At 39.6% G+C, this 15,342-nt stretch overlaps 1 protein-coding gene across 1 annotated transcript in view; it reads right to left on the reverse strand.

Moving 5' to 3' along the window:
• Positions 1-1,890: 1,890 nt before the first annotated feature.
• The window catches only part of CNTNAP2 (contactin associated protein 2), a gene marked incomplete at its 3' end in the record, with an annotated part of 1,137,334 nt that continues 1,123,882 nt past the window's right edge, over positions 1,891-15,342 (reverse strand). Inside the window, exons 23-24 of the mRNA XM_080338877.1 lie at positions 3,025-3,096; positions 1,891-2,090 (exon numbers count right to left, since the gene is read on the reverse strand). Of these exons, the coding sequence (XP_080195003.1) occupies positions 1,891-2,090; positions 3,025-3,096 (272 nt within the window). The remainder of the gene's footprint in view (positions 2,091-3,024; positions 3,097-15,342) is intronic.

Here is a 15,342-nt window from a genome sequence, read left to right on the forward strand (position 1 = left end):
TACTCGGTCTTGTCTGTCTGACAAATTGTGCTTATAAATTTGTTGTCTGGTAAGACATGATTTTCTTTTTTTCATTTTAAAGCATCGACTAGAACAACGAAAGATACAACCAAAAATAGGAAATTAAAGATGCCAGCATTGCTCAGTGCAGCAGACTGTGGATATGTGTTAAAAATAAATCTTTCTTGTACAGAAAAATGAATTAAATCTGTGCATAACAAACCCAGAAATATTAAAGACATAGCAAATCTAGAAACATAAACCCTTCTAAAGTGAAACTCTTGATATTGTTTCTGTTCTTTTAGCACAAAAGAAATGCCCTGCAATACATTAATTCCTTCATTCTGTTCCACTGTAAAACCAGCCCATTAAGGCCTTAAATTCCTATCAAATCAGACCACTGGAGAACCATGCTCCTCTGCAGAGAGCATGCTAAAGCTATTTTATTGCCATAAAGGGATATTAGGTCTTCAGGCTGCCCCTTTGCCTTCCCTACAAGCTGCCTGCCTGCTTCTCAGATGATACCTAAAACTTCCCTGGCCTGAAAGGGGGTATGGGGTGCAATGCTGCAATTGGAATTAGCCTTGCTATTCTTAAAAATGCCCTACAAAGACACCAAAATAGCAAAATAGATAAACCTCTGTATTGAAAAGTAACTCTCCACTGTGCACTCTGTTTCTCACATGCTCTCTGGGCAGAGCTTCCAAGCCTCCTTTGCCTTAGGTTCCTGCCTTTGAGAACACTACTGGCAGAGGCTCTCCTCACAAAGGGACTGAAACAAAGGATTTAAAGAATAAATTGCTATGCTAGAGTTAGAAAAAAAAGTATTATGTGAAGCGTGTGGGTTCATATGCATTGACTAGAGCTGTGCTAGTATTTCTGTGACAGCCTATAAAAAAGAAACAGAAGCAAATAAAGTCTGGCTCTAATTCCCTACTACAATGCTTACATCTAAGTACAGTATATGCCAATATGCCACAAGCAGAGCCAAGTTTAAACTGGCACCTGCCTCTTGTCACCAGTGCCATAACTAAAGACACAGGAACAGATTAGGTCTACAGACTCACACAGCATCATCCTCCCTCAGAGACCAACAAAATAATAATAATAGTAATAATAATAAAAACCCCAAAGCTTACTGTGCTTTATGATCACCCTCTCTGGTAGTAGGAGTTGCAATAACAGTATTTTTACACTGCTGATGGGAATTGTATGCAACCAAAAAGTGCCTGGCTCAAGAAGATTGATCCTGCCAGGGTTGGTATGGGCTGATGAGACGCTGAAAAACTGGTGAGTATGATTTGCATTAATCCTCACTTCTGTGTCCCACCCCCAGCCCTGAACTCCTGGCTCAACACCACCAAAATGAATGGTGATATGGACAAGGTGTGGGGCTGAGGGCAGCCTGTGGGGAAGTGGCTGGCCATGAAGGAACAAAATGCTAGGAAGAAAGGCCTGCCACTTGCTCTCAGGACAGAACTGCCAATGTTTTAAACGCCTTTTAAAAAATGTAAAAAAAAGTCTCCTTTTTCTTGTAGCAAGTATCCAGAACACTTCTAAACACCCACAGAAATAGAAAGGAATTACTGAAAATTTTAAACAATGCTGAAGCTGCAAAACTGCTCTTTGTTTTAGTTGCTCGGATATGAAAGGGGCAATTTGCTGTAAATAAATATTAAAAAGTATTTTTTCTTAAATGCTTGAGATATAATTTTTTTCCTCCAGTCTCAGTGGTATTTTCGTGTCACTTGCTCCTCCAGTTGTGCTGATCTTTCTACCGTACATATGCTCAAGTGTCTGACACAGAGTGTTCTCGCCCCATTGCAAGAGTAATCCCAGTCCCACCCTGGCCCAGCTTCTGTCCCACCCCAGGCCCCATCCTCCAGGGCCTTAGATAAGCCATTCCTTCTTGCTCTCGTCGATGGTTTCTGTGAAGTTGGGATCATTGTTCATGATGGCAGCGTCGGCGCTCTCAGCTGACTCTGCCCCTTTGGCCTCATTGGTGTGGTAGGTTCCCTTGTGGCGAAACATGTAGCGGATCAAGAACACCAAGGTGCAGAGGATGGTGAAGATCACCACTGCGATGACGCCTACACAGAAGAGGAAAGATGCCACTAGTGAGGAGAACACCAAATTTTGACAAAAATAAAGGATCTCACAACTCTGAGCTGAGCCAAAGCTACCTGGGCAGTTCAATGTTACCATAGTTACTTGGTTTCCACTACTCTAATATTTATACATAGCTTAGTGGATGAAAGGACAAACCTACCACCAGTATGTCATTTTATAGGCATTTATATGACTGAAAGCTATGAGGCTGATCTTTATAATTTTTTTAATATGCCTTCAGTATTTGATGTGGCAAATTTCAGCGGCAAATTTCTCCCATTAAGAGTTATGGTATAACATTTCTGTACTGCAGGACAGGGCAGAGAAAATTGCATGGTGTATGCATAAAATTAATCAGGATCCTTATTTCTGGAAGCAGCTGGACAGAATGTACTCAGTTGAATGCTAATTCAAAGTTCAACTCTAGTATTGCTTAACATCACCTAGCACACTGAATGGGCCTTTTCTGGCACGTAAGTTATAGGAGAACTTGGTTCCTAAAAAACAACACAAGATCATGAGAGATTTTTGTCAAGAGCCATTAGTCTTTGACACAGATTCACACTGAATCTGCTGTAACTGGAAATGTGCCCATGCCATTTCATAGAAATTAATCACTCTGTTAACGTAAGTAACTACAGCAAAGTAGCTCCCCACATGGATGTTTAATATGTGGATTACATAAATGAGTATTTTTGTTTGGTTAAAACTGAGTCTGAGGGGACAAACTAAGAGAGAACAAATCATTCCACTAGGACAATGTGCTGGAACTGACTTACAAAAATCTCTATTCTGTTCAGGTATAGTTTTCCCACATAGTCAGCTCTTAACAAATAGTTCGAATATGTTACCAACTGCAATTCAGCTGTCACTGTCATGTGCAAAGTTTCTTAGAAAAGCAGACATTTTTCCTACCTCCAATAATGGCAGAGTTTCTGTTAACTCCATCTCCTATAGCTTGACCGTTGTATGGGAAATCAGCGCTGGCTGTAAATAAGGAATTAAAGATTCATGTTGCAGTATTAGTGAAACTTCACACAGTAGTTCAGAATACAATTAAAAAAAAACCATGATCACTAGATATTTATCCAAAGAAGAAGAAAAAATCTTTTACTATTATCTAATCCCTCAGAACTTCTTGCTTCCTCCTCTTAAGAAAAATAAAAATAAAATAAAGGAGGTTACCCGCAGTAAGCATTGCTGTTAACACAGAACATCACTTTACTAACACAAATTCAGCAAGCTTCTTTAGCACAAAACCAAACAAAACCAGTACAGGTTTAAAGAATCAGTACAGGTTTAAAGTAGAATTTGGATGGTGGTCTTGGTTTTAATCCCCAGAAAACATCACAGAGGCTTTTCAAGGCCAATCTCATCAAACCTATCATCAACATTTTCTTTATAGTCAGACATACCAGCTGGACACTGCAGTGACTAAGCAGGCCCAGGGAGCTCAGCAAGTGGTTGCAATCATTCTCTTCTTTTCCACTGGACTATGGCGTTGATTTTGAAATAGAAAAATTGTTGGTAGATGTATTTAACTGAAGACTGGATAAGTTGTACCCTGCTGCAACTGCTGGAGAACCAGGAGTGCTGTCATGCAAAAATGAGCTTAGATGTTCATGCTTTTTTAAAGCATCTACGGCAGTGTTGGCAGATTATTATCACCATAATTCATGAAATCCTGTTCAGTTACTCTTGTGTCAGCAGGAGACCTGCTTACCTGCTTTTATATTATGGTTTGGTTTAGTTTGACTGAAAAATTGTATCTAAAATCTCAGGCAAATGTGGAGGTATAGAATACCTTTTGCTACAGAAGTGTCTATACCACTTTTTTTACTGAATGTATTATTACCGATGGATAGAGGAGGAAGAAAAGCACTCATTACTTTCTTTCTTAGGTGGAAGATCCCTTGACATTCTTCTGAGCAGCAGTAGCTTCTCAAATGATCAGAAATAGCTACAGACCAGGGGTCTAAGAACTGCAAAAGGGTAACGCCTGCCACAGCAATTAGGCAGAAGAGAATGTATGAGGGCACATTCCTTGACCCTTCAAGGTGAGCTTAAAAACAGAGCACTGTCACCAATAGGCGCCAAGTGCAGTTATTTCAGATAGCAGTTATGTCATTCAAACACATAGGGATTCATCTCTGACCTTACTACGGTCACATTCCTCAGCAATATCAAGCAACTTTGTCAAGAAGACAACTGAGATTCTTTCTTCCATCATTGCTGAAATTGAGGAACTAAACAAGGAAAGAACATGCTAAAGGAGGCTGACAAAGGGGCAACAGTAATACTGATGCTCTGGTAAAAGCAGGTTGTAAAGAGTAACTCCTAAAATGTTTTAAAATTACTAGACAGATAAAATTAATATTGTTACTACTGACGCTCATGTTTCATGGGAATCTAAATCACAGTGGTATAATAACTAATTTGCATAGCTGTAATATGCAGATGAAGTACAGGGCGAATTGCTAATGGCCAAGTGTGTTACCTTCATTTCTCTGTCGCAGCTGGGAACACCTCTTTCCTGTTCAGATTCTTCCATTATCATTGTGACATCAATGTGACTTGCCCAGAGCAAATGTGTGCCATGGAGCTGCAATTCCTATGTGTAGTTACTCTGCAAAGCCCACGTGGACAGCAAGTGGGTTGAGAATGGAACGTAAGGTGGGTTTGAGAAGGATACTCCAGGAGTTTTGTCCTACATACTGTGTGATTTAATTGTTAGCTGAGGCCACAAATAGGACTATTCAGTTTTCCTTTATTACCTGCCCTACAAAGTTGGTTTCCAACAGCTGATTCCCATTTGGTTTGGGGACTGTACTGGAAATGTTTCCTTACCTTGAGAGCTTTTTCTGAATATTCCCTACGTTTCTCTATGTGAATCAAAATATAAAAAACAGAGCAGAGAGCTAGCCTGGAAAACCCTGGTGCAAGAGATGTGCTGCCAGTTCCCTGAAATCCTCTGCTCATACAGTTGTGGCACAGAGCCAGTGGTTTGCTGTCAGGACACATCAAAAACATTTTCCTAAAACCTGCAGCTAGTGTGAGGAAAGACTAAACTGCACCAGCAAATGCTGAGCTCATCTGTGGCTTATGAACATCACTTCATCTGATTCCCTTCCAGTATCCAAGCTGGGCGATGCTGTTCTTTGCAACATGTCTTCCCACAGCAGGCAATTGGGTTTGCTTCAAACACTATCATCCTGAAGCTAACTTACGTAAAAGGACACAGCATATTTTGCTTTTTCTTTAATGGGATGCTGTTTACAAAGCCATAGTTGCAATAAGCACAGAGTAAATCTACAGAGCCTGTTATTAGATTTTGCACTTTTCAACTTTCTGTTATTAGTCTCAGGGTAAATGGGGTTAAAGAAACTTTGCGGCACTTAAAAGAGTGATTAAAGACTGACTGCAGGCAAAATCCATGTTTTGGTCATCATTTTAATGACATTTGAAATTTTAGATGACCACAAAAATGCAGTAGGAGACCTACCATCATCCAGCACGCTTGGCATGGTCATTGCCACAGCCAGCTGCACTTCAGCAGCACTCGCTGAATGGAAAGGGGAGACAGGACTGAATAAACAGACCATGATTAGGATTTAGATGTTAAAGATGACAGAGTGAATAATAATGTTGCTTCATTACAGTAGGCATGATTTTGCATCTGCCATTTGCAGAGGCAGGGTTTTTACAAAGCCTTCTGCAAATTCACAAAATTGAAATCCGAAATGGCCCTGTTAAAGTACAAAGGTAGTCCAGGAAGTAGGTGTGGGCAGAGAAATCAGAAAAAGGCTGTTCAGTAAATGCAAGGGGAAAACCAACAACAAATGGGGAAACTTTTCAGCTAGACAGCAGTACTGAGAATTACAAAGTAAAAGGCAAATCTCATTTTGACATACACTGCCAGGACTGTTACATATAAGCTATTGGAAGTAACTCTTTTAGTTAAAATTTTTTACTGAGTGGGCAAGTCTTAGTTAAAATACACCATGCTACGAAGGAAGATACCATTTATATTTGCTCCAAAAAAGGAACGGTGGACATGATCACAAGTCTAAAATAAACAATGGATGAAACCTGTGAAATGCTAGAAACTGAGTTTGTTCAGCCTAGAACTAACATAGGTTGCGAGGCTGCTGTGACCTGTCAGCTTTACAGATGTCCACAATTATGAGAAGTATTCTCCCATTATTAAGACCATCTATATTTTACCATAAATATGAACCAGAGACACAACTGTAACAACCGGATGTCGTGATCACAGAGCAGTCCTTATTAAAGCCTGCGAGTACAGAAACTAATAGCTTGACTCTTGATAGTAGAAACTAATGTTCAGTCGCAGTCAATTTTCCCTTCCTAAGGGGACTGGATTACAAGAGAAACTCTGAATACATGCACAGAAATGATGGAGCAGGAGTAAACAACTCCATTACACAGTCCTGCATCAAAGGTGGACACCACAATCTGTAGACTCTACTTGCCCTTTCTTGCTCATCCCACTGCCCATGTTTGTCTCATCCACTGCTCTCCTCCCAAGCCTGGCTCTGTGAAGAACCATGACAAGTAAACTACGGCAATTCAGAAAAAGAAGAAAACAAACCAAAGCCTTATTAAAAATGCTGTGTGCTTTTATGCTGCCAAGGCAAAAAGTTAAAGTTCCCCCCCTTTTTTTTAACTTTATTAACACATCTATTTTTTTCCTACTTCTCCAAGCTGAAAACAGAGAAAGGAGGAAAACTGCCCTTCCTCCTGCTTTTCTAGACATTTAAGAGCAGATTCTGAGGGAACATTGTTTAACACTAAACTCTGTTAACAGAGTTTAATTAAAGTACCACAGATATCAGCTTAAGTATACAACTGAGAATTTAGCTGCAGCTAATATTAAGCATTTCCAAGTTAAAAAAAAATACCCACACCCAATCATAAAATATTTGAGAGATATTATTAACCACAACTATATTATTTGTAAAAAGTTATTTTTGTTCCAGCATGGGGGACAATCATTACTTCCCAAGTTTTAAGTGATGCCTCAACTGTAGCATTAGACACTTACAAGTAAATCCCTACTATGAACCATTTTTCTGTCTCTATGTCACAGTCACAGACTTAATAATGGTTTTGGTGTAAACTACGGGATACTGGAAAAAGTACACCCATATCATAATTCTGAAGCTACCAGAACATACATGCAGGCTTTTGACTTTAAAAATGTAATTTTCTTCTTTCTGTCATCAGTAATGCAAATTATTTGGAACATGAAATCCTCAACATAAGCTCAAAATTCACAAATTTATTCAATTCTTTGCAACCTTCTTTGCTGGGAGGGAAAGGGAGAAAACAAAATGAGAAAAAAAGTACATAAATGACTAAAAGTCCTCCAATGCATCGGTGCTATTAGGAACAATTATTTAAACTAAGTTTTTTTAGGTATGTTCTGTAAGATCAAAAACATTTTGAAGGCTTCTGTTATTTTTTTTTTCTAAGAATTTTTCACTGAATCGTAAGCATTTTTACTGAGTTATCGGTGAGCTCTGCTGAGAGAGACAGTCATGCACAGATATGACAGAAAACAAAAACCCCACATTTTTACATTTTCGTTGTGAAGGGTCTCCAATTGTGTCTTTTTATTCTAATATGAAATGTGCATAAATTTAAAAATCCTCTGAAATCATGGCTCAGTAGAAAATTGTCCTCTGAACAACCCTTCTGTATGCAAATGCCTGGGACAGTGTGGGAAAGTAAGCGCAGATTATAGAAGAAAGAGCAGTTGGATGTTTCTGTTAAAACAGCATGAATTTTGGAGTGAACAATGGAAATGCCAACAATGAACAACGGCAGCGCTGGAGGGAAATCCACTGAATGATGTTCCAATGATTGACCACTCCATGGTCAATGAACTAGGACAATGCCAATTCTCACCGCTAGACATGACAGTCAGCAACTCAGTAAGTCATGATAGTTGTTCCTGAACCAGCTGTGTTATTAGGCCTTGAATTTCATTCTGCAGGTGAACTTTGCTGTCCACAACCTTAAGTAGAAGAGGAAATGGAGTTTTATGAATGGCTTGCTTTGAAAGGGCAGTACAATATTCTTTCAGTCTTAAAAAGCAATCTTCCTAGCAAAGGGACAGAAAAAGCTGTGCCTTATTAGGAGACCAATCTTTGCAGCTTAAACTGTCCCAAATCAATTCTAGATGAAATATGGAACATGGAACACATTCCCGTTCTGTTGGTTGGAAGGCATTAGATGCTTCTCCTCTGCTTTGCCCTTTGTATGGTCATTTCCCAATAGTAACTTTTACACTTCACAGAATCACAGAATGTTAGGGATTGGAAGGGACCTCAAAAGATCATCTAGTCTAATCCCTCTGCTGGAGCAGGAACACCCCGATGAGGTTACACAGGAAGACGTCCAGGCAGGTCTTGAATGTCTCCAGAGAAGGAGACTCCACAACCTCCCTGGGCAGCCTGTTCCAGTGTCTGTCACCCTCACTGAGAAGAAGTTTCTTCTCAAATTTAAGTGGAACCTCCTGTGTTTCAGTTTGTACCCATTACCCCTTGTCCTATCATTGGTTGTCAACTGAGAAGAGCCTGGCTCCATCCTCATGACACTCACCCTTTACATATTTATAAACATTAATGAGGTCACCCCTCAGTCTCCTCCACACTAAAGAGACCCAGCTCCCTCAGCCTTTCCTCATAAGGGAGATGCTCCACTCCCTTAATCATCTCTGGTGCCCTGCGCTGGACTCTCTCAAGCATTTCCCTGTTCTTCTTGAACTGAAGGGCACTTCCTTTTGCATAGAAGCAAGTAATTGTACAAAGCAGTGGAAGACAAGACCAAAACATTTTACTAACTAGTACTTGTATACTACAGGATTTTCTTCCTTAGTTTAAAAGGACAGCAGACAGCTAGCATCATTTTTGCATTGTGTTTATCGGCAGTTTGAACTTCAGCAAGTTCTGTCTCAGAAGCAGCATTTTGAACATTTGCTTGGCCAAATTTCCAATTCTTTTGCAGCATATTAGAGCATCCTCATCACTCAAAGACCTAAACTCACCTGTGTTTTAATTCCTGGTATTAACATCTCTCTCACAGTGGGTCTCACTACAACTCCAGACAAGAACTGTATTAGTCATGCTGGCCTAAGCTATTACTTTCATGAAAATTTTATGAGCAGTGCTTACATTTCACCTGTTAAGGAAGACAAACAAATACTTCCTTTTATAATTAATGTAGAATACGAAACTCTTTGGTGGTCTCAAAGGAACAGCAGAGTTAAGTGCTGATCAAAGCCTAGCTGTATATGGCTAATTGCTGACAATGGACCCACAGGGAATACCTGAAAGAAACAAAGAAAAAAACAACAACCAAACCAAATCAAACCAATAAAATATCCAACCCAATGAACGAGAATACAAAACAAAACTGTAAACTTATGACAGCTAGAAAAAAAATTATGGACTCTGTTTATTGAGGTCATTGGAAGAAAAAGCTTCTCACAGGCAGAATATGAACAACAATATCAGGTTCTGCACTTTCAGCATTCATGCGCTTACAAAAAAGAAAGGCTTGAACTAGGAATGAGGAATGAGTCAGACTGGAGAATTTAAATCTAAATAAACTTTAATACCTGTAATGACCTGACTGTAGTCTCAAATAACCTCTTACACAGGAAGTGAAGTGCTTTTCAGCCTAAGGAAAGGAAAAAGAAGGCAGTTGCATGAAGTGCTCAGGCATCTAAATGCTTCCATCTCTACTCCATTTTTTCCCTAATTTATGCCATCCCCAAGTTCCTGGTTAAAGTTAGTACTTGTGGAAAAAATATAGTCTTTGCAGAGGATGGAAAACACCCTCTTTTTAATATTACCACCTTCTTGTCTTGATGTTAGGTAGCAGCATTAACATTCAAATCACTGCTTATGAAATAGCTACTATGCTGGTCACTCAAGGAATGCCAGAAGAATTTACAAGCTTGGCAGTCTGTCAGCTGTCTGACATACTAGACAGTGTCAGAAATTTCATGCTGAAATTATATATTGTTAAAGATAAGAAAACACTATGCATAATTGTGTGAAGGAACTAGATGAGACTGAAGGAGGCACTTTTATTCCAAATCAATAGACTTACAGTAATTCAAAGACAATAATTAAGCCATTCAAGGATGAAGCACTGATTGTGCCAAATTTCAGACAGATGCTCTTCCTAGTTAGCTACTCGATGGGGAGGAGAAAAGTAGAAGCTGTTGCATCTCAATGTTTACTACTTAACTTCTCGCCTGCAAGAAACACTCAGTGCTTAGAAACTGAGATATGAATTTCTGCTAGACTTACTTGCTGGCTGTCTAAAAAAAAATGCCACCTCCCTGTTTGAAAAGAACTCAGGCCAACTCAGGCCAACACTACGGACTTCAGAAACAATATTTATATTGGCAGAACTAGGGATGAATGCTGGTCACTCCCAGAAGAGGAAACCTGATTTTGCTGTCAGTGGAAGAATCTGCTCGCCCACAGGGCAAGTTGCAAGTGTATCTTCCATCTCTTGTATAAAAAGTATAAATATTAAACTAGCTTACTGGCAGACAAAGAGCACCCCAATGTTTACACATTAATTTAAAAAACCCAGCCACCTTGTGTGATCAGTAACTTCAAAGAGAGAATCTGGCGTCTTTCTCTGATTGCAGTACAGGTAACCAATTCTGTTTGCTATGCTTGAAAAAGGAGGGGCATCATCTTATTCTAGCAACTGCCTTCACATCCATTTCTAATTTTGCTAGCACCTAGGAGATCAAATTTTGATATGTAAGGCTGCATCATGAATAAAAGTGGTGCACTTCTTCCGTCCCTCTCACACAACTCACTTGCCCCTTGCAGGAAGCCCAGAGAAGAGACCCTGCTCCCCTGCTGTCCCTTAGAGGGGAGACTGAGTGCTGCATCACACCTTACCATTGACTCTAATCCTCCTGCTGTTGGATTCGCTGATGCATACAGGAGGCTTTCAATGTCTGTGGTCAGGAGAATATCCCTTTGTTCATGTGTTTGTAACCCAAGACCCTTTTGAGGGCTAAATGGCTGCCCTCCAGCAAGTAAAGCCTTTGATCCTTCCTTCCCACTGTGCCGTACTTGACAAGGGCAAAAGCTATTTCTCCTTTCAGTTGCCACAACCATCCTAGTGCACGTCTGACACAGCCTCTCCTCAGATGCTGCTGTTCTGCCCTCTGAGATGTGGGTACCATTGGTCCAAGGGTGGGACAACAACCCAGCCAATGGCATCTGAATCCAGAAGGTGACCTTCATCACTGTCACCAGTAACACGAGTGGCACTTTCTTTTAGTTCAGAAATTTAATATCTTTTGCTTAGCAAAGGTAACTAGTTGGCCAACTAGGCGAACATGGATGATATGGCCAATATTGAGCCCTCCCACTCTCTTCTGCCATCACTTGTGAAAGGATGAATTTGTAACAAAAAGGGAGTTAATCCTGCAGGCAGTTGTTTTAATCTTGATGACAGTGGTGCATGGCTTCATACAATGTCTTTGCCGGCCATGTTCAGAATAGGTTTCAAAGTAAGCTGTTGATTCTTAAAAGGCTAGGCCTTTCATATTCTACAAAACTAAAGAACGTTTAGAGTTTAAAAACATACAGTCAGAAAAAAAGTGACACCACTTGGAAGAACATTCCAGATGTGGCATTTAATCCCACTCCATTTAATTCTTATAATGTTGATGCTAATAAGGGTTTAACTAAATCCCACGTTAAATACTCTAAATGCCATTCTGTTCATAATCAGAATAAATGCATCTTGCAGCTGCACAGTGCCATGGCAGCTTAGAGGTGCTAAAGCATGGTTTATCAACTGTTGTATATGCCTTGACGCTTCTGTTATCATTTGCTTTTACTAAATTCAAGATCAGGTAGCTTGGCAAGCTGGAGCACATTTCACCTAAAATGGAGAGGCACATACATGTAGTAGGATTTTTTTAATCCTTTTTTATAGAAATAAGAAAAGTTTGGAAGTAAAACCTTATTAAGAAACTGCAGAACCTTTATCTTAGATAAAAACACCCACAAACTAAACAACTCCACCCCAATAATATGTATCTGCTGATTTTAAGTACAGGGCTCTTCAGCCGTAGGAGTTTATTTACTATAAAAATAAGCATCTGTTTGGGCTTTTGTTTCCTTCCCTAAAATGAGCAAGGTGTCAGTTATTACTGACATACATCTTTGCTAATTTGAACTGAGTGCTATTAAAAAACCCCTTGGTGATTTTTATTTTTTTTTTTTTACATACACTACAGTAATAGATATTAAAACATGCATGCTGATATAGTTAAAGGCATGCAGTTATAACTTTTGTCTTCAAATGTATGCTAGACAGGTAATTCGCTGGGTTTAGACAACATGTAAAGGTAGGACATGTAACTTTTAAGTAAGATGGTAATTGATCAGGCTCTCTTTTCCCTCCTTTCTACACTCCTTTTGATGTAACCAAAGCAAATCGGACTGTCTGACACGAACTGAGATAATATGGATGGGAGGAAAATACAGGAAGGGAACTAGATTGATGATCTGCTTGAGTTTGATTACTGACTTTTAAATCACTAGAAAGTCATATACTAGAAAAGAATGACTTGTGGAATTCCTGCACTTCATCAACACCAAGAAAGGATTGCCATAGCAACAGGAAGATTATGCATTGTAAGAATACTCACAAGCTGAAAAAGATAATAGTTTAAGATAATTTCCCAGTAGCATGGCAAAATGCCAGCCAGGGTTGGGGAGGGAGGGAAGTGGCATTTTTACAATGACAAATATTTAAAAAGAACAAATGTTGTGAATGTGAAATATATGTGAATTCAAGGCTACTAGAAAGAGCAAGATCATGAATTGAGAAGCTGTACGGTCCATTTGTCTGGGGAGTAAATCAACAAGGTTTCTTATTGATAAACCCCTGAACTTGTTTCTAAGGGTCAACTGCAAGTGACTGATGCATGTCTTTACGATTTTCCCTTTAGCCTTTCTGTTCAGGCATCCAAAACGTTTTGCAGCTAGCAGGAGGCGTCCATGGAGTAACTACATAGAAGAGTTTAAGGTAAACCTTTCATGTAGGTCACCCATCAGGCAGAACCTGCTTAACGTTTGGTAATTACTCATAAGGTCTGATCCAGCACTGCAGTTTAGACGTGAAAAGATCATTCCATTTGCTGTCTGTTGTATCTGTCCTATTTAAACACTTATTTGATCCCTCCTATAGCATTTTTCAATCCTCAGTGTTCAATTCTACAGTATTTGAGAAGCAAACCTACAAATCTACACTTAACTCAAAATATGAATCAGGATAAGTGTGGAGTATGTCGCTGAACGAGATTTAAACCACGACACTTGCCAGAAAATATTTCCTGATATTTTCACTATGAACCACCCATCCTCAACTCTCATGTTCTGTTAACATCTATTTAAAATGAAGTAAGAAAAACAATAAAAATTACAGATGAAAACATTTTTTAAATTAGAAAACCTCTACAAAGTAACTGCTGCTTTCAAAGCCATGTTCTTTGCAACCATTCCTTTGTGGCAGAGCATCTGTGGCTTTTGTTTTAGCACAACTGCAAGTATTTCTGTGAATTTCAAAAGGGCTTTTTGTCTTTACCACTTCAGCTGGTTTAGTGAAGGAGTAAATTAATGCTGAGAGTACCAAGACTATTCCAGCTCTGGAGCCAACGGGAAACACTACCTATACCTTTGATTTTTCCATTTTCTCTTTCAACACAATTTGTATTAGAAAGTCTTGTAGTGGGGTTTGGGAAACATAAATCATCAGTGCAACCTGCCAACATACTAAAGCAAAGTGACACTGAAGCCAAACCCAGGAACCAGTCATCAAGATCACCTGTGTGTGAGGTTACACAGTCTACAGTAAATATTTTTCCTGAGACTGAAACACAGCTGGCTCTGTCAGACCACCAGAGATACTTTTACAAAGACTGAGTTGTTCTTACCTGACACCAATAAATGAGTTGCCATGATGCCTCCTCTTTGTGCTGCGGGAATGTCACTCAGAGTGAAAGTCAGGAATTGTTCACCCACGCTCATATGTCCTTTCACTCCTGTCCCAGTGAAACAACACCCCCTTGCTGTGAAAACTCTTTCTACTGTGACTCACTTGACAATGTGGTTCCCTTCAGTGTACAGCAGTCCCCCACTAGAGGTATTTAGAGCAATATGATCTTTTTCCTCTAGTGCTGCAGAACACTGGAGAGGATAATAGGAGGGGTCCTGAGCTCACAGTCGTACTAAAGCTTATAATGATCAAAAATGAAGGTGGGTCACTTGCATTCTGTCTGCCCATGACTTGAAGCAGTCAAGTCTGGCTACGGCAATCAGATTTTTTTGCTCAGCAAAAATTAACAGACAGCTTGAGCCAACCTAATTGCATGCTGTATGCTCCCTGATATCCTTCAGGCTGGCTCCATGATCAAATACTACAATTAATCCAGAAGAAAATAGGTAAATTTTTAATCTGTCAGGTCAACAAAGTTGAATCAACCCACCAAAAGTTTTCAAAAGGAGATTGAGCTAACACAAGGACGAGTGTAGTAGCACATGGAAAGAACAAACAACGGGAGCTATCAGGAACAGTTCAAATATCTTGAATAAATCCAATTATAGCCTTTTACTAGCTTGCAGTCAAAGTAAGTGCAGCAAAAATAAACCAATGAAAATTAGCAAGCAAAACCCATTAGCTGCACAAGATTCACAGCAGCAGTGCATCCTCAAGTTGTTTATGGCATACTTTTCAAAGACGTGAGCCAGTGAAGTATCCTTCAGGAAATGTGCTTTTACAGAAAGAGCACAGAACACAACCTTCAGGTACAAACTGACCTAATAATTTCAGAGAAGAAAGGGACTATGAAGTTGCGATGAAAAGAATCAAGTAGGAGATTGCATGTTATAAACAGGGAAGAGACGAACTGAACTCTTACAATGGCATGGCAGCAAGGAGGAAATGGCACGTTTTAGAGCATGATGCTGCTTGTGTCAATGCTTGGGACCCTCAGCCCTGGAATATCTGCCTCTTCTTATAAACATCTGTCCTATTTCTCCTACTGAAGAAAAGCTGAAAGGGCATACTGCAAGGAGTTCATCAACATTTCAAGGAAAAAAAAAAAATCCAAAACCCAAAGGAATGACCTTGGCACATACTTCTAAGAAAAACATA

Source organism: Nesoenas mayeri (assembly GCF_963082525.1).
Source record: "Nesoenas mayeri genome assembly, chromosome: 2".
Taxonomy (NCBI): Eukaryota; Metazoa; Chordata; class Aves; order Columbiformes; family Columbidae; genus Nesoenas; species Nesoenas mayeri.